The 22886-nt window shown below is 41.8% G+C and overlaps 3 protein-coding genes across 6 annotated transcripts; 1 reads left to right on the top strand and 2 right to left on the bottom strand.

Moving 5' to 3' along the window:
- Positions 1-34: 34 nt before the first annotated feature.
- Positions 35-4400, bottom strand: LOC311050250 (dual specificity protein phosphatase 14). Of its 4 annotated transcripts, XM_084064253.1 has the most exons (5): positions 4340-4398; positions 3000-3066; positions 1734-1861; positions 992-1182; positions 35-358 (listed from the first exon to the last, which is right to left on the bottom strand). In XM_084064253.1, exons 3-5 carry the CDS (start codon positions 1848-1850, stop codon positions 145-147), a joined length of 522 nt encoding a protein of 173 aa, XP_083920379.1. In that variant the 5' UTR covers positions 1851-1861; positions 3000-3066; positions 4340-4398; the 3' UTR covers positions 35-144. The 4 variants fall into 4 exon arrangements, with proteins under 4 accessions (XP_083920379.1, XP_083920381.1, XP_083920378.1 ...); XM_084064255.1 differs by lacking the exon at positions 3000-3066 and having other exon boundaries at positions 4340-4400; XM_084064252.1 differs by lacking the exons at positions 3000-3066; positions 4340-4398 and adding an exon at positions 4006-4090.
- On the top strand, positions 4341-11372 carry LOC311050249 (uncharacterized protein). The gene is made up of 6 exons (XM_084064251.1): positions 4341-4469; positions 5826-6479; positions 6859-7127; positions 8275-8351; positions 9066-9317; positions 10170-11372. Exons 2-6 carry the CDS (start codon positions 5836-5838, stop codon positions 10410-10412), a joined length of 1485 nt encoding a protein of 494 aa, XP_083920377.1. The 5' UTR covers positions 4341-4469; positions 5826-5835; the 3' UTR covers positions 10413-11372.
- Positions 11373-13803: 2431 nt separating this feature from the next.
- Positions 13804-22290, bottom strand: c1qtnf5 (C1q and TNF related 5). Its single transcript, XM_084064151.1, has 3 exons — positions 22163-22290; positions 16173-16417; positions 13804-15790 (listed from the first exon to the last, which is right to left on the bottom strand). Exons 2-3 carry the CDS (start codon positions 16405-16407, stop codon positions 15261-15263), a joined length of 765 nt encoding a protein of 254 aa, XP_083920277.1. The 5' UTR covers positions 16408-16417; positions 22163-22290; the 3' UTR covers positions 13804-15260.
- Positions 22291-22886: the final 596 nt, after the last annotated feature.

Here is a 22886-nt window from a genome sequence, read left to right as displayed (position 1 = left end):
ATTTATACTTTGTCGACGACGATGGCATGCGCTGAAGATAGGTCAGTAGTCAAACAGCCCTGCGGAAGAGCCATGTATTGAGATACCAGTCGCTACAATGAACTGCAGAGACCAATGAGGTTTCTATATCTATGTGTGTATATGTCAGATGTTCAGACAGTATGGGTCGGTGGCTGGGTCTTTGTGTTGGACCTCTGGTAGGACTCCAGAGGGTGTCTTCACCATCCTGACCGTGTTGCTACCAAACAGTTTGATCTCATAGTCTATCAGCTGTCTCCAGAAGCCGGCGTTGGGACGCACAAACGGACGCTTGTCCATCATCACGTCACACGCCTGACACAGCCTCATGTTCTCATACCTGCCAGTCAAACAGACGGGAGAGGCAGGAAGGCAGGTTAAAGTCAAAGTATTTTGGTTTACTTAATTTGGTTATAACTGTGTTATTACTTTTCAAATAGAGGAAAAGACACAATGAAGTCCAAGACTTATCTCCATAGTGGTAGTAGTACTAGATAGTTAGCAGAAGTTATAGTAGCATTTATTAGTGTAGTAAACAGAAGTAATAGTAGTAGTCACATGTTTTACCTAAGTAAAAGTATCAATACTGCAATGTAGAACTACTCTGTTACAAGTAAAAGTCAGAAATTCAAAATGAAGTTTTCAAATGTATACAAATCTTTTGAAAATAGCAGATCTACAAGCTCACAATGCGTCAGATTGGCTATTTTCAAATGGCCGAAATGTATATAGGGTTGAAGTGGTTAATGTATGTTTTGTAATAATAATAAAAATCTACAAAGCAACTAAAGTTTTCAAATAATTATAGTGGAGTAAAAGTACAATATTTGCCTTTGAGATGTAGTGGAGTAGAAGTAAAAGTATTGAAAATTGGAAATACTCCAGTAAAGTAAAAATACCTCAACTGTACTTAAGTACAGTACTTGAGTAAATGTACTTAGTTACTTTACACTACTGAGTACTATTGTAATACTTCATGAGGTAGGCCATGACCAGGGCAGGTGATCGACTGCGTCCCTGCGTACAGTGAACCAATGTGCTTCCTGATTGGTTGCCGTGGATCTTGTCAGCCACGGTGTCAATGTACGGAGCCAGTGGTTGGTGGGGTCGATCCTCAATGGGCACGTGGAGGATCTCTACACTTCCGGGATGTGGGTAGGACACCTAAATAAATAAATACACCCAATGACAAGTTATTTTACAGTTTACCAATTCAGCTTCATATCTGGACATTGAAATACACTTTCTGAGGCAACTTGTGTTTAATTAACGCTCCAGTGCCACAGACCTATGTTCTCCTAGATAGTCATTGCATATTATTTCGATATTTATCCTGTTTTATTTTCAAAAAAGTGTGAAATAGCAGTGAATTCCAAAAAGGACATGTTGTGCTCACTAAACTTGTCACTGGCCAACTAACATCTTTAACCACTTTCAACCTTCGCAGAAAGTTCGATGTCACTATAGGCAAAACATTTTCCATGACAATGTTAACATTTTCCATAAAATTAGAGCTAGGGCCCTATCTTACCCCTTATGCCTAAACTTGTTACTATTTTGAAAAACATGTTAAAATAGTTCAAACAGCCTGTATCTAGGCCTACATCAACACGTTGTGAGCTTGTAGATCAGCTATTTGAACAATTTTAAAATGTTTTTCAAAATAGTAAGAAAAAGAGATAGAGCCCCTAGAGTTCATGTGGTTAATACTCTACCTGTAGGTCGCTGGCATTGACGATGAGAGTGATGTTCCTGTTGGAGATCAACATGTGGTTGAGGGCCGCGTCCAGGCCGCTCACATACAGACAGGAAGTGATCTGTGATGCAGCCATGTTGGCTCCATCTGAAACACACACACATGAACCAATCAGAATGGGAATTCACCAGTGGTGTAAAGTAACTAAGTACATGTACAATTTTGAGGTATTTTTACTTTACTGGAGTATTTCCAATTTTCAATACTTTTACTTCTACTCCACTACATCTCAGAGGCAAATATTAAACTTTTACTCCACTACTATTATTTGAAAACTTTAGTTACTAGTTACTTTGTAGATTTTTATTATCATTACAAAACATACATTAACCACTTCAGCCCTATATACATTTCGGCCATTTGAAAATAGCCGATCTACAAGCTCACAATGCGCCACGATGCGACGCATTGTGAGCTCGTACATCTGCTATTTTCAAAAGATTTTCATACATTTTGAACTTGTGAAATGGGACACTGCATTATGAGTACTTTAACTTTTGTATTCTAAGTATATTCTGATACCAATACTTTTGAGCATTTACTCAAGTACATTTTTAATTCTGGACTTTTACTTGTAAGTACATTGCCATATTGATACTTTTACTTAAGTAAAGAAGGTGAGTACTTTTTTTTTTACAAACAAAGGTTTCAAGGACAAAAGGAAAAAAATGCTAGTGTAAAATTCATAAAACTCAGCATTATGACCCTGTGATGTCCCTTGTCATATTGGAGTGCTGGATTTTGAGACTTTTAAAGTACTGACCAGGTACTATAGGTAGGATGGTCCCACATCAAATAGGCAGAAATAGCAATAAGATTGAACTTCATTTACCATGAGTAAGACCAATAAGAACAATGCTATTAATGGGAATAGGAAAGATTTCATTCTATGATTAATTCTCATTAGCTTGAAAATGGTGGTTGCACACCGCCATCTACTGGCCTTAAGTCACTTTTAAAACGGACTGGAAAATGAATGTTTTCATGATCTATTTTAAGAACATTTTCCCACTACTGTGTTCTATAATGCATTGGTTCTCAAAGTGGGGTCCGGGGACCCCCAGGGCTCCTTGGGTTGGGCGGGGGTACCAGGGGTCCCCAGGAAAATACGTTTTTTTTTAAAGTGTCACAATCATTTTAACACCTTAATCCATATTGTATACTCTGGGTATTAAAAAAAAAAAAAGTGAAAAAACATAAAAACATTTTGAACACAAATCTTTACTTCTGGGGGTCCCGGGCACAACACGTTTTCAGGTGGGGGTCCGCGGCCACATAGCAATTTGGGGGTCCTTGACATGAAAAGGTTTGATTAGAACCACTGCTATAATGCACAATTATATGGCCCCTGTCCAAGTCCTAACCTACCCCAAGTCCTAACCTACCCCATGTCCTAACCTACCCCATGTCCTAACCTAACCCCCCCCCCCTCTCTTTCTTTTTTGTACATATTTTTCACCCTTCATACCAGTAACCTGTAAACTGATTGTATGACATTCTGTATAGTAGTGTGTATATCTGTCTGTCTCTTATATGTCAACATGATTTGTGTGCATGGGGATCTCATCTTAAACAAGCTACGTGCTTAACTGAGCTATCCAGTTTAGTAGACCTTGTATTGCGAATTTGTACTTCCATGTACTGTTATGTACTGTCATGTACTGTTCTCATGTCTTACTAAATAAAGTACATCAATCAATCAATCAATTACAAATGAATCCCAGTTCCAAAATCCCCCCAAAAGTGATCATTGTCTTTTCTTGTCTTGTGTTGTTTTGTGTTGCAGATCAGATCAGAGGTTAATGTGACGTGTTTGTCATCTGACAGTGAGATGACTCACCTCCATGTTATTTATAATGATTCATTTTCTGTTTCCAACAACAGAACTGTAAACGCCACAGCTCTCACACACCGGGGTAAAGCAGATATAGGTAAGATACAACAAATAACTATTAACTATTCTCTCACCCAGGATTAATATATCAGATACTAAACACTGTGCAGTAGGCAGGCAGTGGTGGGAAAAGTACTCAAATATTTCTACTTTAAGTTAAAGTATCAGCAATGTAGAAACACTCTGTTACACGGTTACAAGTAAAGGTCCAGACCAAAACAAATGAAGGTTTGTTGGAAAGACATTTTTTACGACCTCAGTGTGTGCCTCGACCAGAATATAATGAGTTTACATTTATTAATGATATTTTAAACGTATTATTGGTGCAGTCTCTCACCTGTATCTAATAATCCATAAGAATAAATAAATAATATTATTATTCTCGATCAAAATACGGAAGACGTCGCGTCGCAGGAGTTACACTGAAAGTGGTGACCAGTCGAATTCTGTCCGTCTCGTTTGCGTTTTATTAATAGATTAAAGCATCAAACGTGTACTAGAATTCATTATTTAGCATTACTATTGTTGCTGTTGTTATTATTTTGTGTGTGTGTGTGTGTGTGTGTGTGTGTGTGTGTGTGTGTGTGTGTGTGTGTGTGTGTGTGTGTGTGAAACAGTTCACGCTAAAGACTAATGCTTTGAGGGGCTCAGGAGGGATATAAAATACTTACATGAAACAAACAAACTCAAAGAACAGCTCTTGTGTCGACCACAGTCACAAGATTCGATAGGTCATCAGATACGGTGGAACCATTGGAACAACTCTCGTCGTGCCACAACTGCGCCCCTGCTGTACCGGAGGTCTGCTGCACATGTTTAGAACCCAGTGTTACCAAATCTGTTTATTATAAGCGACTTTGGTCTTGTTTTTCTGTAAAGTAGCTTGTAAAAATTGGGGATCCTTGGCATGAACATGATGTAGAATCACTGCTCTAAAACAACAGTTGACCCCCGGCCTGAGCCCTGTATTATGTCCTTCTTCTGGTCAGCCCCCTGTCAGTGTCACCAGAACCAGAAGAAGATTGAGAATCACTGCTTTTAACCTGCATTCTTGCCTCTCCCTTCTGACCCCCCCCCCCCCCCTCCACACACACACACACACACACACACACACACACACACACACACACACACACACACACACACACACACACACACACACTCACACTCACACTCACACTCACACTCACACTCACACTCACACTCACACACATTCCAGTCCTCATCAGAAATAGGCCTCATCTGTGCACTGTAGTCAACAATAAATGAGTCAGACCCAACCAGCTATCCTCCACCTCACCTGTTTGAATGTGTCTTCTAAATCAGTGTTTCTCAAACTCTGTTGTGTCAAGACCCCCAAAATGATATGTATTTGGCTGCGGACCCCCCATCTGAATTTCTTTTGTGCCAGGGACCCCCATCTGAAAATATTTTGTGCCAGGGACCCCCAGAAGAGGGGATTTAGGAAAAGAAAAATATTATTCAAATTTAGCAGATCTACAAGCTCACACGCTGTGAGCTTGTATCTGCTGTTTTTTTAATAGCCAATATTATAAATGGATAAAGTTGTTGAAATGATTGTGTCGCGTATTGTGTTTTATTTTGTTGTCAATTGTCTTGTTTAAAAAAAAAAGATCTATGGAGAGCTGTATTATTTAAAGACCCCTTGGGGCCCCCGGACCCCACTTTGAGAACCACTGTTCTAAATGTCACATAGCTGTCTATTAAGTCTTTTATCGGTCAGGATTTTTAAACAAAACCCGCTCTTAAACCCTATTATACTTCTTTGACTGGTGTTCCCCAGGGGTCTATACTAGCTAGGCCTCCTCCTTTTTCTGCTATTTTGAATAGCTGAAGTATAAAATAGGTTTAAAGTGGTTAAATGACATGTGATGCTAAATTTGCATTTTCAGAGCATGTCTATGTTAATGATCAATCTGAACATTGTGTTACGGTTTGGATCAATAGAGCTAAGTTGCTGTTTATCGGTATCACGTGTTATATTATCATTTACCAATTATTTTGGGGCCCACTTGCAATACACTCGTGGCCCACAGGTTGAGAATCGTCATATTACACTATATGAATTTGTTAATGGTCCTATAGTCACTCAGAGGGACACACACAGTAACCTGACGTTTTGTCTTTCATGGTCAGGTTTCCCAGCATGCCAGTGGCAGTACAGAACAATGGACCCGACAAGATGTCAGCGCACAATTCTTCCCCCAGTAGAGTCCCTGTGACAGGAGGTGGAGTCAAGCAGAACCTGATACCTGCTAACATCTGGTACCATCCCTCCATCACCTCACAGACAGGAGGTGCTGCTGCCCCATACCGGCCACAAACAGGGACAAAAAAAACAGGACATCGAGGAAAGAAAAGCACCACACCGTCCAATGTCACACTGACTCCAGATCAGAGGAGTCACAGCTCTGACAGGAAGAAGACCACACCGGCCAACACTACACAGACTCCAGATCAGAGGAGTCACAGCTCTGACAGGAAGAAGACCACACCGGACATCACTATCTGGTACCATCCCTCCATCACCTCACAGACAGGAGGTGCTGCTGCCCCATACCGGCCACAAACAGGGACAAAAAAAACAGGACATCGAGGAAAGAAAAGCACCACACCGTCCAATGTCACACTGACTCCAGATCAGAGGAGTCACAGCTCTGACAGGAAGAAGACCACACCGGCCAACACTACACAGACTCCAGATCAGAGGAGTCACAGCTCTGACAGGAAGAAGACCACACCGGACATCACTACACAGACTCCAGATCAGAGGAGTCACAGCTCTCACAGGTAGGCCTGTAACAATTATTACATAATCGCCTGATCGGAATTATTTGAGCTAATTGCCATTACTTTGTGTAATCTTTAATCATTTCCATTCATCTGTTTAAAAACAGCTGGATGAAATGAACAGAAATGCCATATTGCCAGCATTATGCCAGCAGACTTTCAACCTGTCGTCTCTATTTTGGGCATTTAAGTAGGCTATACAATCATAGCACATCATTTATTTTGATTATTGGTACCAATGAATTGTCAGTGACGTCTTTGTATACAGTATTTAAGTTATTTGTCATATCCAGCCCAAAACACAATTAAACCATTAAATACATTTACTGTATTTGCATGACAATTAATGTTCAACTTAAATATCATGAATGGTTGACAGCCCTACCAGCAGGAGGAGGTGTAACGACAGAGATGCCGCTCCTCCTCCCAGCCCAGAGGAGGTGCCAGTGGGTGTGGGGGTGAAGGTGGAGGCTGGGGTGGTGAAACAGGTGGAGGCTCTGACCCGGGGCCAGAGCGAGAACCCCGCCTGGTTCTCCTGGAGGAAGAACCGCATCACGGCCTCCGTCGCTCACCGCATCGCCCACTGTCGCTTCATCCAAGACCCTGCCCACCACAGCCCCCCCGCCTCCTACCTCAACTCTATCACAGGTACAGTACACACACCTGACAGGCTGACGCCAAAGCTATCCATCTATCCTTAATAATGACTAACTTACACTCCGTCGTACGACGGGGTCAAGCGTTGACAATAGCAGATCTACAAGCCTGCAATGGGTCGTGGATGCAACGTGTTGTGGGCTTGTATCATGACACAAATAACTTTAAAAAAATATATATTTGGGCTGAATTAATCGCAGGAGAAAAAGCCCCCCGGTGTGGAACAATTTACAATTACAACATTTAGCAGACCCTCTTATCCAGAGAGACTTACAAGTGCGAGTATCGTAACAAGAGTAAACATGAACTCTTATCAATAAACATTGGTAAATAATCACATAACTAGAATGCAGAGAGAACAGGGTAGTGCCTCAAAGAAACTAGGGTTACCAGGTAAACAACAAACCTGGCATCTGTCTAAATAACATGCTATCTAAATCACATTCTTGACATCGAGAAAAACAAATCTAAGAAACCAAAATGAGAACAAGTGACCAAGATATGTCTGCATAGTAGCCATGTCTTGGTCAGTCACTAGCATCAATCGAAAGAAAAGTTGACAAGAATGGGTACAGGGAAAGTTAGGAGTCTGCGGTTCTGACTGCAATGGGGAGTTTGGGAGCCAGGAGGGAGATGAGATGAGCATGTGAAGGGTTGTTTTGGGTGTAAGAAACTCATGTACAATAAAAGCTTAACGAACATAATTTCTGCAGCGTTCCTGTTAAAGGAGAAATCCGGACATGTTAAGTGTTATCTTTGATGTGTCGCTAATCACTCACCAACATTGAAAGGGACGTAGAGTTATTTCAGAGATTCCCCTTCGTCCAGTCTGGTGAGCCCCTCCGTTGGCATAATGGGAGGCGCGTGGAAGGCTGAAATTCGCCTAATATAACCAATGCAAAGTTAGTTTTTTCTCTACTCCTGCTCATTGTTGAGTGTCATGATACTCAAACATGCAGTGAATGTCGCGAACGAGCGACCATTCGTGCAGAACGAGATGACGCAGGTTGCTTGTTTCTTCCATAGAACCTGGCTTCAACATGTCCGGATTTCTCCTTTAACTAGATGTTCAGACCATATTGTCAGCTACAATGGGTCAGGAAGTGTCTTTTTTCATGTCATTGTTTCACTCCGTCAGGGGAGGGCCCACATGTTCAGACCCGAGCCATGAGGTGGGGAGTAGAGAGAGAGAAAGTGGCTGTCCGCAAGTACCAGGTAATGTGTTAACCTCCACTGCTGTTATTATTAGGGTTGGATTTGTGGGGGTGATGGGGAGAACAACTGAATTAGGGAGAGTTTATTAAAGGGATATTTAACTTTTAAAACAGAAATTGGGTCATTTTATCGTTTACAGTTTTTAAGTTGCTTGATTCAGTATTTAGATATTTGATATTCATTTTATCAGAAACGCCCCCTTCCTATACAAACCCATTGTAACTTCAAACTCCATTTTAACCATGTTAGATTAATCAGAAACGCCCGTCCTTGGTTCTGGTGATTGCTATTGTCCTTCTACTACGTGAGGAGACCGTGTTTTTTCAATTATTTTTTTCATTTATTTTGGAAAATGAAAGAAATGTAATACAATACAATAATTAAATTAAATAAATGAAAAAAGCTATCGGAAAAAACACGGCCCGTCACGTATTAGGAGGGCAGGATGAGTCACCAGAACCAAGGACAGATGTTTTTGATTAATCTAACATGTTAAAAATGGAGTTTGAAGTTATAATGGGTTTGTATAGGAAGGGGGCGTGTTTGATAAAATTAATATCGAATAATCTAAATACAGAATCAAGCAACTTAAAAACTGTCTGGGGGCTCACAAAAGCCTGAGTAGATGATAAAATGACCAAACATCTTTTGAAAGTGAAATATCCCTTTAACAATAAAAAAATATATATATATTATATATGTTTATGTTTCCAGGCTCTAAAGAGCAGAGCTCTTGGTCGAGATGTGACTGTGCAGGAGTGCGGCTTATTCATCGACCCAGGGCGCTCCTGGTTGGCTGCCAGCCCCGATGGCATTGTGACAGACAGACAGACCGGCCAATGGCTGCTGTGTCTGGAGGTGAAGTGTCCCTACAAGCACCGAGAGAGGACGGTGGAGGAGGCCTGCATGCAGGACGCAGCCTTCTGTCTGAAGATGGACGACAGAGACGGACAGAGACCCATGAAGGTAGAGCTCTGACTACAGGACAGTATTGTCTGTTTAAAGAGCCACTCCACCACAAATAGCCAATGTGCACTCACTGAAAACTGGATTGACTCAGGGCACACTAAGGCCACGTTTACACTAAGCACACCAAATCATATTTTTGGTGTGTCCAGATTGTAAGCCTCATCAAAGACAACACCCGGGATTCGAACCCGGGTCTCCTGCATTGGAAAGACAACATTGTATTTGTATCCACTAAAATGGAGCCGAAGGGTACGGGACACACAGAACTTTGTGCCTATGTGGCCGTCTTTTCAATGGTTTTCAACGAGAATGGAGCATTTTGTTGCCAATGTGCGGCTTTCCGTATGAAAACGCTCTGTTCCTGTTGAAAACCATTGCAAAAAGACATCCAGATGCAAAGTTGGGTGTAACCATAGCCTAAAGGGGAATTCCCCAATGTGATGCATTGTGAGCTTGTAAATCTGCTATTTTTATTTGGGACCCAAACTAGTGAAAATAGCTGATCTACAAGCTCCCAATGTGCCGCGATGCGACGTGTTGTGAACTTGTAGATCTGCTACTTTAACTATTTCTTAATTATTATTTTTTCTAATTTATGGAATTTCTTTGATCTTTAAAATTTTCTATGAAATTCTTTTGAACAATGTTTGAATTTGTTTTTCATTCATGAACATTTTTGATTTCTAAATCTTTTGAAATGATATTAATTAAAAACAAAATGTAGAAAACGAAAAATAATGGGACATTTGGTCGCAACCCATAAAAATGGGTCCGCGACCCAAACACGGGTCCCGACCCAGTGCCTTAACTAATGTTTACATTATGTTATGTTCCGTGTTCCCCATGCAGCCTCCAGTCTACCATGTGAAGCAGGATCACAGCTACTACAGTCAGATCCAGGTGCAGCTGGCGGTGACGGGGTTAACCCAGGCTGACCTGGTGGTCTACACCCTCAGGGAGACTGCCATCGTCCCCGTCACCTTTGACCCCGAGTGGTGGGCGGAGACCGTGTCCAAACTGGAGACCTTCTACAAAGACGCACTGTTGCCCCACCTCCGGAACAAACAACTGCCAACAACTGTAGAGGAATGATGATGATGATGATGATAATAATAATAATAATAATAAAACTATTGTATAGCAACTGGAAGTAGTCTCGCGTAGCCAGACAACTATTCCAAAATCTCTGAATGGTACGTAGAGTCTGGAACTACACCTCCCGAAAGCCGAGAAAGGAAGCTGTCATCTGTTCGTCATTTCCGTTCAAAATACATTTTAAAATATCTTTCAATCTTTCAAAAAGCAGCAAGCTATATATACACTTTGACTAATTTGATTTGCAGTAGGATAAAATAATTTTGACAAAGACTAAAACTAAAGAAAGGATATTTTAGTTTGTTTTTGTTCGTTTTGTAAACACACAATGTAGTTTCAGTTAGTTCTCGTTTTTTATTGTATTTTATTTCAGTTAACTAAAATGTTTTGTCAATTTTAGTTTGTTATTTCATTAGTTTTAGTTATAACTATAAATAACCTTGGTGTGTGTGTGTGTGTGTGTGTGTGTGTGTGTGTGTGTGTGTGTGTGTGTGTGTGTGTGTGCATCGATCTAATCACTGCACACAGGATAAATCTATCATCTCCTCCTCCACACACTCTGGTCTGGAGAGAGCCTCTGTCATGACAGCATCTCTACATGTGCTCTGGTTTGTGCCATCCTGCACTCTCTCTACAATAAATGTGGCTCCACCCATCTACCTGCTCTCAGTGGCTGACTTGACCCCTCCTTCACCTCCCCGGCAACTACACACAGACATGCACACACACACACACACACACACACACACACACACACACACACACACACACACACACCAGAGCAGGGGTGGAAAAAGTACTGATTTTTTCTACTTAAGTAAAAGTATCAATACTGCAATATAGAAATACTCTGCTACAAGTAAAAGTCCGGAATTCAAAATTTACTTGAGTAAAAGTACAACAGTATTGGCATCAAAATGTACTTCAAATGCCAAAAGTAAAAGTACTCATTTGGCAGAAAGTCCCATATCACACATTTTCACATGTATACAATGTATAAGCAATGCTTTGCGACTCGTTGTGAGCTTGTAGATTGGCTATTTTCAACTAGGCAAAGTATATAGGCCTTAAGTGGTTAATGTATGTTTTACAAAGTAGGCTAACTACTAGTAACTAAAGTTTTCATATAATTGTAGTGGAGTAAAAGTACAATATTTGCCTCTGAGATGTAATGGAGTAGAATTAAAAGTATTGGAAATTGGAAATACTCAAGTAAAGTAAAAGTATTGGAAATTGGAAATACTCAAGTAAAGTAAAATGTACTTTAATTTAAAGGGAAGTTTCACTTTCAAGCATATTTGGGGTCATTTTAACGTCTACTCTGGCTTTTGTGAACACCCCATACAGATACCTGGAACGCATCTGTGTCACTTTAGATGTCTTTGGCTATTCAAAAATAGCAGATATACAAGCTCGTAGCGCGGCACTCGATCTGCTATTTTTGAAAAATCGTGAATTATTTTTTTAAATATTTTTTTCCAAAAAACTGTTAGGATTTAGAAAATGTTTAGAAGCGGCACTTTTATTTTCCCTCTGGGGCAGAATCTGCCAATGCTTTGTCAATGCAAATGCGTGGATTCACGCAAGAGCAGATTTTTCCGCTTGTCGCGCAGACCTTGCGTTTATCCACTCTACACGAAGAAGCAGAAAACTGCTGGAGGCAGGAGCTGATATTCCCCCTCTGTCCAATCGGGTGAGTCGAAGGCGGACCGTCTCAGGAAGCAACATGGTGCTCTCAGTGGACCAACTGGTTGTAGCTGTTGCTTCTCACCCAGTACTTTATGATTTGACCATGAAAGAGTTCCATATGACTGACATTAAAGAACTGGCCTGGTTACAAGTCAGTGCGGTCGCAAAGGCTTCAGGTTAATGTAATAATATATTTAGTGTAATTATATTACTCTAACTATATATTTAATAGCCTTGTCAGTTAAAAATAGTCTTCACTTTTGCACTTGGGTTCGTACATCTATATACAAATTCAGATTTAAAATATAAAGTGCTTACCCCATGGCCACGGATTTTACAATCATGTACGGGCCCTCAGAAGTACCCGTATCTTCCGTAATGTTCAATAAAAAGCATTTTAATCCGATTGGTGGCCATTTTCCCATAGAGTTATGATGTACCAACAGTGCAATATACCTCTCAACCGCTAGGATCGCGCAGTTGAAAGCATACGGAGAAAATTACCACTGATTGGATTAAAATGCTTTTTATTGAACAATACGGAAGATACGGATACTTATGAGGGCCCGTACATGATTCTAACATCCGTGGCCATGGGGTAAGTACTTTATATTTTACATTTGAATGTGTATGTAGATGTACGAACGAACCCCAAGTGTGAAAGTGCAAAGACATTTTTTGTCTATTGTCTAGTGGCGGTGCGGGCTACGGGGACGGTCTTGAATATGAGTGACAGGTGCGTCACAGCGTTATTTTAGAATCCGCTGGCTGCAAAAAAACTGTGGCCGCGCACAACCTGCGTTTAACAGCGGCCAGCCAACTTTTGGTGAGAGCGCGCCCTTAATGGGTTAAGTTGCTTGATTCAGTATTTAGATGTTTGTGTTAATTTTATCAGACACGCTCCCTTTCCTATTGTAAACCCATTGTAACGTCAAACTCCATTTTAACGGTAGCTCACGTCTTTTAGAAATGTGAGCTTTTAGATCTTTATAGTTTCACTATCTTTGAAACTTCTTGAAAATGGTCACCTACAGTAATCACATGTTTAAGTGGTTCAACTGGAAGATAAACAACAATGTCTTCTATCTCAACATGGGGTTTGGGGGACCACCAGTGGTCAAATAAGACCCTTACAGATCCCTTACCAAATGGACCCTTATGGTTCCATTTTGGTTCCATTTTATGGAACCAAAAGGTTCCATAAAATGCATACTATATGGTGGAATGGACTAGTGGTGAAATCATTGGAGGAAATTAAGTAAACATTGAATTTCCAGTGGAAAATTGATTATTCTGCCTGTTCTCCCGTTTAGGTCTTAGTTTGGTGGTAATAAAACCCCAAAAATGATACTGTTCAGTAAGAATATGTCATAAAATTGCAAAAGTGATTACGCAGTACATCATTTAACTCTTATTACTCTTCAAACAGAAGAAGTCTTGCTTATTCCTCACTTAAATCATCTTTATTTCTTAACATAAGGTGGTGTGCATGCAGAAAGGAAAGCTGTTAACCACTTTAACCTTACATACTGAAGTTGACCAATGTCTCCCAGGGGTTTATAACTTTTTTCCCTCTAGGATCTCATCTTCCAAAATAGCAGATCTACAAGCTCAGAACGCTTCATGTTAGGACGCAATGTTAGCTTGTAGGTCAGTTAAGGGACAAATGGTTAAGAGCCATCCAATAAGATGGCGGGGGTGCGTTTCCAGTAAATAGATTGAATACTTTATTAACAGTTTGCAAAAAGTACAGAGGAGGGACAGTTATACAATAATGCTAAAAGGATAACACAAAAAGTCCTACGTTTTCAATTCATCACGACATATAAAGACATACAATACTATACAAGAAATCATCAATACTAGGAGCAATTCAAGTATATTTACAGAAAAACAGTGGGGGGTCATTTATTTTGGCAAGCTAGAAGACTTGTCTAGGTCCAGTTGCAAATTTGAACACTACGATGTATCTGGTTTTCTGGTTAGTGGTGCAGAGATTGATGAGAGAACAAAGTTCAACAATACCCCTGGTAATAAAAACAAAGTGTGAGAACCATTTGAATGTGTGAGTGGTAGGCTGCAGGCCGTTTTCACATCTGGTACAAGAATTAAACTGTCACTGACTGCAGTTCAGTGGCTACCAGTGAAGGCCATATATTGAATAACCACCAGTGTTCAGTATGCACACCTGTTCACGTCTCATCAGTAAGGTTATGTGCCATTCAAGTTACATTGTCTAGTATGTTTATTTAATGTTTATTATACAAAATACAAGTTGTCAGGACACAGAGCCATGCCCTCGCCTGCTCCCCTGTTTGCCTTCTTAAGTAGCCTTTCTTAAACTTTAAGTGGACTGGGGTCCCTCACAGCGTCTGTAGGCCTACTCCCTCCTTTTTCCCTCTACACAAAATCTCTTTGCCGACATTAGGCGCTTTACAAGCTCACAACACAACGTTCCCAATGTACGCCGTCCAGAATACGGACACTAGTGTTCATGTGGTTAAAGGACCATACCAGTGTTACTACATGTCATTGTCCTTTGTCAACACCAGTCACATAGTTTACATAAACCTCCATCATTTCCCCCCAAGTTGCTTTATTTTTTAGCTATCGTATTTGTTTACGTTTTATTCATATTCAGCAAACTACAGATTGAACCTGAACATTTTTGTTAACATTAGCTAAAACAATTGCGCACTTTGGCGCGTAATGAACAATTTCTGCAGCCGTATTAATACTCTGATGCACACATTTGAATAGCTTGTATTAGAGTAATATAGTAATTATAGATAAAATAATTGGTGTAGTGGCTTTCTAAAAGGGTGAATTATCTATTCATTGCAACTTTAAAGTCCTATAGAGTTCTTTTCCACAACGTTTCAATATGAATGGCAGTGAATGACGTTTAACCACTTAGCCCTACTGTACATACTGTAATTCATAGTACAAAGCTTGAGCTTGTAGATCAGCCATTTGTGCTATTTTTGAACGTTTTAAAAGTACACAACATTTGTTATATAGACAGAGGCGATCTCTGCTAATTCTCTAGAAGTCTAAATTAGACTAGCATGGTCCTTTAATTCGATAAAACTGTGATGCATTTGGCCAAAGTGGGCTGCAGCCCGTAACATGTGTCCCATAGCAAGGAGAGGATTATTATGCAAACACAGCAGAGTTTTTCCAGTCCGAGTGGACCAGGAAGCCGGTGAACGTGCTGTCCGTCTTGCTGCTGGAGTAGAAGCCGCCGTACTCGCCCAGAGCCATCTGCACCCACACCTGGTCCCCGGGGATCAGGTGGAGCAGCGAGCCGCCCGACAGCGAGGCCGGCTTGGGCCAGTTGCCGTAGAACTGGAAGTAGGAGGCCACCACGTTTCCGTTCTTCATGATGTCAAACTGCAGACTGGAGCGGTAGACCGTGGCGTGGACGGCGAAGTAGTACGTCCCAGGCACCCTGCAGGTGAAGCGGCCCGTCTCTGCGTTGTAGTCGCCCTGTTCGTTCAGCGAGATCTTGTCGAAGCGGACCGCGTCGCTGGTGCTGGCCACGGGCACGGGCATGGTGCGGGCCTCCGACAGCTTGGCACTGAAGGCCGATTTGGGGGCGACGGCGCACTCGCCCGCTCCCCCCTTGTCGCCCTTGTGTCCCGCGTCACCGTGGTCCCCCGTTAGGCCCCGGTCTCCTGTCTCGCCTGCAACACAGAACAATCCATAGTGTTCATTTAAACATTTGTTCTCAAAGTGGGGTCCGGAGAACCCTAGGGGTCCTTGGGGGGTGGGGGGGGGGGGGGGGGGGGGGGGGGGTTCAGGGGGTCCCAGCAAAAGTAGTTAATGTACAATCAAACTTTATCTACTTATACGTTGGCTATTCAAAAATAGCAGATCTACAAGCTCACAGCGCGTCACTTCGTGCTGCAATGCGAGCTTGCACTGCTATTTTTGCTTCTGGGGGTCCCATAGCACAAAACATTGACTTAAAAAGGTTTGAGAACCACTGATTTAGACCCCCTGGAACCCCCTCAAGGAGAATCAGTGGTCAAACATAATCTGTCACACACAGATAACATGAATCACCTGTCTCTCCTCTGTCGCCCTTGTCTCCTTTCTCCCCGGGGAAGGCATCCCGCCCGTCGCGCCCGTCTCTCCCTGGCTGACCAGGACTGCCGTGGATCCCCGGGGAGCCCGGGATGCCCGGATGCCCCGTGCACAGGCTGGGAGGGATCTTGTTGTCGTCTAATTGGTCGGAAAAGTCGACGCATAGAATGAGGAGGAAGTAGTGGAACAGAGGCAGGAGTCTGAGTGATGTCATGGCAACAGCGCTGTTGAAGGAGAGAGACACATGATAGGATGGATTTGGGGGAAAAAACTAAATAGATGATGGAAATATTGATGTTTACAACGGTGGTCAGGTCACTAGCATGTTAATCTTAGCCTGTCATGGCCAGACTAATATCACTGCGTAGATATTAGTCTGTGTGGAACCTGCATTTCCAAGGAGCGAATTCAAAAAATGCCTCTGGTGATAGACCCGTCCCATATTTGTATACTGGGCCCTGATTGGTCCCTCACTACTTCGGAGGGAGTGAAATCCAATCACAAGTGAGCGGTGCCAGACCAAATCTGCAGAGGGCAATTATTTTTTTGCAATGGCATATTTGTCTGGTTTCCAGGCTACGTTAATCTCTCAAGACAGATTCTGCGAACAGCAGAACCTCTGTCAGCACCACTACCCTAAACATGTAGTGTTGTTGTTGTTGTTAGTAGGAATAAACACAGAAGCACCCGGGAGGAAGTGAACTAAAAAAAGGGGAGGAGCCAAACCGAGTTCCTGTCTCTACACAAAAAAGGAGGTGGTGCCCCCAGAGGCAAAAATAAATGATGTTTTCTTTTTTTACCGAATGGGTTCCTGAAAAACACAGTTGTTAACAGTTTAGGCATTTGGCAGACACTCTTATCCAGAGCGACTTACATGTGTGAGATTGGAATAAGCAGAGTAAGCATGAACTCTGGTCAATAAACAACAAGGTAAACAGTCACATAAGTAGCCAGTTCTCCAGAACTCACTTCATAAACCTTTATCCTATCTGATTAGTAAAAATGCATTTTACTGTGAGTCTATTCACAGACTTGGAGCAATAATGGTTAGCTACAGTTTTCAGCCATACTTAGTTGACCGGGGTGCCCCAGGGCTCTATATAAGGCCTGCTTGCTCCTACATGACTTGTAGATCTGCTATTTTCTTGCCAAATCTTCATCCCAGACTAGGGAGGGCAAGGGTTCATGTGGTTAAAGTTATACTGCACTGACTAACTTATCAGAGTAGATTACTGAAATGGAATCCAACAGATCCAACAGATTGCATTACTAGCTAATTTTAGGAAAGTATTAAGAACTCCTAGAGCACATTCAGGGATACAGAACCTTCCCATGGAAACATTCTGTGGAGAGATTTCAGAATATCTGTGTTTTTGTTAGTACAGGTGCAGCGTTTCATTCAGCTCCAAGCATGTGACTCACTTTCCTAGAGCAGTGGTTCTCAAACATATGCTTGTGACCCATTTGGGGTCACGAGCAGTGGATGACATTAATACAAGCAGTTAGGGGTTAAGTATCTTGCCCAGGGGTCAAATCAGCAACCTTTAGATTCCCAGACTGTCTCTCTACCCACTCAGATATGGCTGCCCCATTGCAAGCCTAACTTGCAATGATATGCCATTGCACATAAGGGCGTGCAGGATTTTATTGTTAGCAACTTTTTTAGTTTTTCATCCCTTTTTCTCCCCAATTTAGTCAATTTATGCCAATGAATTCCTCCCCACACACATTCACTGCTGTTGTATCCTACTGACTCACCTGCCAGTGAGGAGCCCCCACCGGGAGGACATAGAGCCTTCATCCTACTCCTCCCGCCCAACACTCCCTGCTGACAGATGCCGCCCCACCCTGTAGGACTACGTGCAGTCACTGCAGTGACAATTATCACCCTCCCCGCCCGGCTTCCCTCCCCCCAAACACAGGCCAATTGTGTTCGTATAGACCCTCGACAAAGCCACATGCACAGCGGTGGATTCGAACCCACAACGTCCTCTGATATGAAAAGACATGTGAAAATGTACTGTCTATTCCACTTACTCTGTGGAAGTGCAACAGAACTTATTGTTAAATTTGAACTTTTGATCCTTCGTCCAATCGTCCCTCTCCTTCACTCCTGACTGAACATATAGATGTGTTAAGTGTTCTGTTCAGACGTGTTTTCAGCAACACAAAGAGACACACAGGGAGGTATCATGAGTTTTCTATAAACATGACGGTAAATATAGTTATGAGAGAGACTAGCAGAGCGTAACAGAGTGCTTCAGTTAATCCTATTGATTCAGCACAAAATGCATGCACTATCACATTCTCTGCGTCTAAACACAAAAGCAATGATATTCATCAGAAAGTCAAAGTAGAAATATGCATAAATGTAATGCTCATATCGCCATATCTCTGTCTTTGTATATCGTATCTCCCTCTATTCCAACTCTATTTCTGACGTTTCTGCGTGTGTGTGTGTGTGTGTGTGTGTGCGTGCGTGCGTGCGTGCGTGCGTGCGTGCGTGCGTGCGTGTGTGTGTGCGCGCGTGTGTGTGTGTGTGTGTGTGTGTGTGTGTGTGTGTGTGTGTGTGTGTGTGTGTGTGTGCGTGTGAGAGAGAGAGAGAGAGAGAGAGAGAGAGAGAGAGAGAGAGAGAGAGAGAGAGAGAGACCATGGACACACAAGATATTAAATCTTCATCTCTTCTCATTCCTCTTTTTTTGGGGCACAATCTACAAGTTCACAACGCATCACGCCGCCAGTCTTGCAACACATTGCAAGACTGACAATGTGTTTTTTTTAAATATATATTTCACAATAGGGGCGGCTATGATTGTTTGGGGGTCCTTGAAATGGATATGATATGATGATATGAAAAGAGTCAGCCCTGTGAAAAATCTACTGTCTATTCCATTGACTCTGTGGAAATACAACAGAATATATAGGACAATATAAAAACATGATGACTGTACTCAAAATGCAATGTACAAGTGGTTTAGAACCTCATAATGATTCAAGTCGTATTTACTCTATTACTCTAAGTTTTGTATTAACATTTAAATGGATCAATTCTATTCTTAATACTCATAGCTGTAATCAACACTTTTCTGTTTATATCAACTCTGCTGCGTTATTCATAACATCTGTGTGTGTGTGTGTGTGTGTGTGTGTGTGTGTGTGTGTGTGTGTGTGTGTGTGTGTGTGTGTGTGTGTGTGTGTGTGTGTGTGTGTGTGTGTTTTAGCCTGGATAACCGGATATGCTGCTGAGTCAACTAAAGTTTTATGCATTAGCTCTTTCCCTGTAATGCTTTTGTCACTCAAAAAGCCTAACACACACACACACACACACACACACACACACACACACACACACACACACACACACACACACACACACACACACACACACACACACACACACACACACCACACCACACACACGCGTCCCACACGAGTCCAACAGCAGTGGCAACACAGAAATAAACTGTCTACTCTAAGTTTAAATACTGTTTGGCAACTTGTATTGATCCCATGCAGTGGGGAAATTCCTTTTCTGCATTTGACCCACCCTAACCATTAGGAGGGGTGGACTGCCACCTAGTGGTTAGGAGTTCAGTGTCTTGCTCAAGGACACTTCTGACACAAAGCCATGTGGAGCCAGGGATGCATTTTCAACCTGATAGGAACTTGGTAGTAAGGTAGAACCAGACATTTATTACAGACACAATCCATTACAAATACTTTAAAAGAGTATACTCAGTTTTTAACCACTTAAACTCGATATACTTTGTTGTATATCAAATAGCGAAAATAGCAGATCTACGATCTCCCAATGGGTCCCAATGCAACACATTTTAAGCTTGTAGATCGTCTGTTTATGCCAAATGAGAACAGGACAAACACAGCATCATAAACTAAACTGACAATGACACTGAACTGAACTGAACAGGAAGTCTTCCAGAGTTACAAGAATTCCACAGTCAACAGTAAGTCTAATAGTAACTTCAGCACAGGAACCATCACATTGTGACATATAAGTAACATAAGTACATGTTACTTCTGTCATAAAGTGATCATAACCATGGTCCAGTTACTATTAGATGTACTGTTGACTGTGGAATTCTTGTGGAATACAACCAAACTCAACTTTTCATTGAGGCTGGAATTTAAGCCACAGTGGCTGATGAAGATGGTAATTGTAGAAAAATATTTCAGTCACTTAGAATTCCTGAAAAAAGACAGCATGGTTGAAATGCTTGTCAGTTCCCATTATATGAAGATGTACAAATATGAAGTTTATAAATGTACAATACTTTAATAAAACCCTCTTTGCCTAATAGAAGAGGAAGGCTCTGTTCTTCATTATTGTAGCGTATACTGCCAGTGCCCCAAAAAGAACTGAGGAGAATATTCGACACAATTGCTTTCTGCATCAGAAGGAAAGATGGACAGAAGGAGTGTGAGAGACAGAGAGAGAGAGAGAGAGAGAGAGAGAGAGAGAGAGAGAGAGAGAGAGAGAGAGAGAGAGAGAGAGAGAGACAGACAGACAGACAGACAGACAGACAGACAGACAGACAGACAGACAGACAGACAGAGAGGTTGGAATGCTGTTTCAGCAGTGTTAGCAGAAAAGGAGAGCAGACAGAGGACAAACAGTGGAGAGACAGTGGAGTTGTCCATCGGTGTCGCACACCGAAAATAGCCGATCCACAAGCTGCAGCCGGCCGGCACGCAACTATCTGGCTCCAGCAGCTGTCTGCTCTGCTGCCCCACCTTTAGTATGATCATAAACAGGCACGTTTCCAGTGTGAATGTTTATGGAACACATGCCTCTCTGAGCTACCATGTGTAGCTATAGCTAATACACAACTAGCTCCACATGTCTGACACACGTTGACCTGTGACACTGTGTAGGATTTGTGGTACAATTACACCTTATGTTGTTATATGTTGTTCACCTTTGCCCTTACAGTATTATGTTCTGCCCATCTGAGTCAAGATTTGAGGATGTTATTTGGTCCTCCTTGTGAAATGTCCTAGTCTGCATATTCCAAGACACTATAGTGTCTGCTGGCTTGATATGTATTGTATTTATTAGGCTCTATGGCATGGAGCTCTCTTATCTATGTGTATGAATATGGTCCTATCCCAGTCAATACTTGACCACCAACCTGAATGGTTAATGTACAGTAGGCTACTTCTCCCATGAGCTCATATTAAACTTCTATCTTGGAATGCAAAGTGTCTCCGAGTGATTGATAAAGTAATAGTTCCTCGACACAGACACAACTTCTTGTATTTGCTTTGGGAGGAGTAATGTGCCCAGCAATTATCATGACCAGCAGGGGTTTTCCTTGTAGGCCTAAGCTACCATCTTATCTAAACCAGATTTGTCTTATTTCTCCCAAATCGAATGCTGCCTCTGCATTGTTTTTGTATCTTGTATCGTAAATTTGTATTGTCCTCTTTTAAATTTCTAATCATAAACCAAAACATTTAAGCAGGGTGCATTTCAATCAGCTCTGAGTTTAAATATTATAGAAGTGTGCATCTCAGTCACCTTTGACTTCACAAGTTACCCATCCAGTTCTGTTTCCATGCAAAGTCCTGTACATTTGGATTTGGATTAAAAAAAAAACAGAGGGATGGGGGTACTTTAAACGAGTATACTGCAATTCTTTATACGACAAATAATATCCAAAATACGGATGCCAGGATTCATGTACTTAATATATATTTTAATTCAATTGTTAAATTGACAAACATAAATACATAACAGACAGTCTATATTTCCCAAAAGGAAATGTATGTATTCAATTCAGTCCATAAATCAAATCTGAAATCTGATGAAATTACTAATTTGTTTCCATGCAAATACTGTAGCATCTCTCTGCATATTCATATTTATACTCAGACAGGTAGCATCCCTGAGCTATGGCACCTGATAGACTGCATTTGCGGTTTAAAGAAAGACTCCAGAAGTAACTCACCAGATGTTGTCCTGACGCACCTCTGGAGCAGCAGCAGTTAGCTTTGTGTGTTGAAAAAGCGGTGAAAGTCCTTCCTCCCAAACCAGACCAGAGACTGTCTGGCTGTCGGGAAAAACTGAGAAGCCCAACTATTCTGAGGAAACAGTAATGAGAGCCAATTAGAAAGCAGGGAGGGTGGGAGAGGGAGAGAGAGAGAGAGAGAGAGAGAGAGAGAGAGAGAGAGAGAGAGAGAGAGAGAGAGAGAGAGAGAGAGAGAGAGAGAGAGAGAGGAGGATGAGGAGGAGGAGGAGGATTATGGGAGAAAGAAATATTTGATGTTCTTCCAGCATAAATAACAGATAGAGGCAACTCAAGTACACTGGGACAGGGAGTGAAAAGACAGAGGAATTAGACAAATACCTGAGGGAATGATGGTGAAAAACTATTTATTTAGAGAGTTACATAAGTTTGGCTCCAGAGGATTACTCAAAATCATTCTCCTCAGAGAGGAGAGATCAGAGGGGTTGTGGTCAGGAATGATGTCACCACTAATGCACCATGGGTACAGCAGGGCTGTCTCACTGTCCTGAATACTCACACACAAGAGTATGACTGTGCGCTGACAGACAGACAGACAGACAGACAGACAGACAGACAGACAGACAAAAGGAGCATAATACACAACACGTGTGTATTATCATGCCACTTTTATAGTAATTTTGTTTAGACTGATGCTAGGTTTGTG

The sequence above is a fragment of the Gymnoscopelus microlampas genome (assembly GCF_963454915.1).
Source record: "Gymnoscopelus microlampas genome assembly, chromosome: 8".
Classification (NCBI taxonomy): domain Eukaryota; kingdom Metazoa; phylum Chordata; class Actinopteri; order Myctophiformes; family Myctophidae; genus Gymnoscopelus; species Gymnoscopelus microlampas.
Note: the sequence above shows the minus strand (reverse complement) of the source record. Positions and strands in the feature narration are given on the sequence as shown.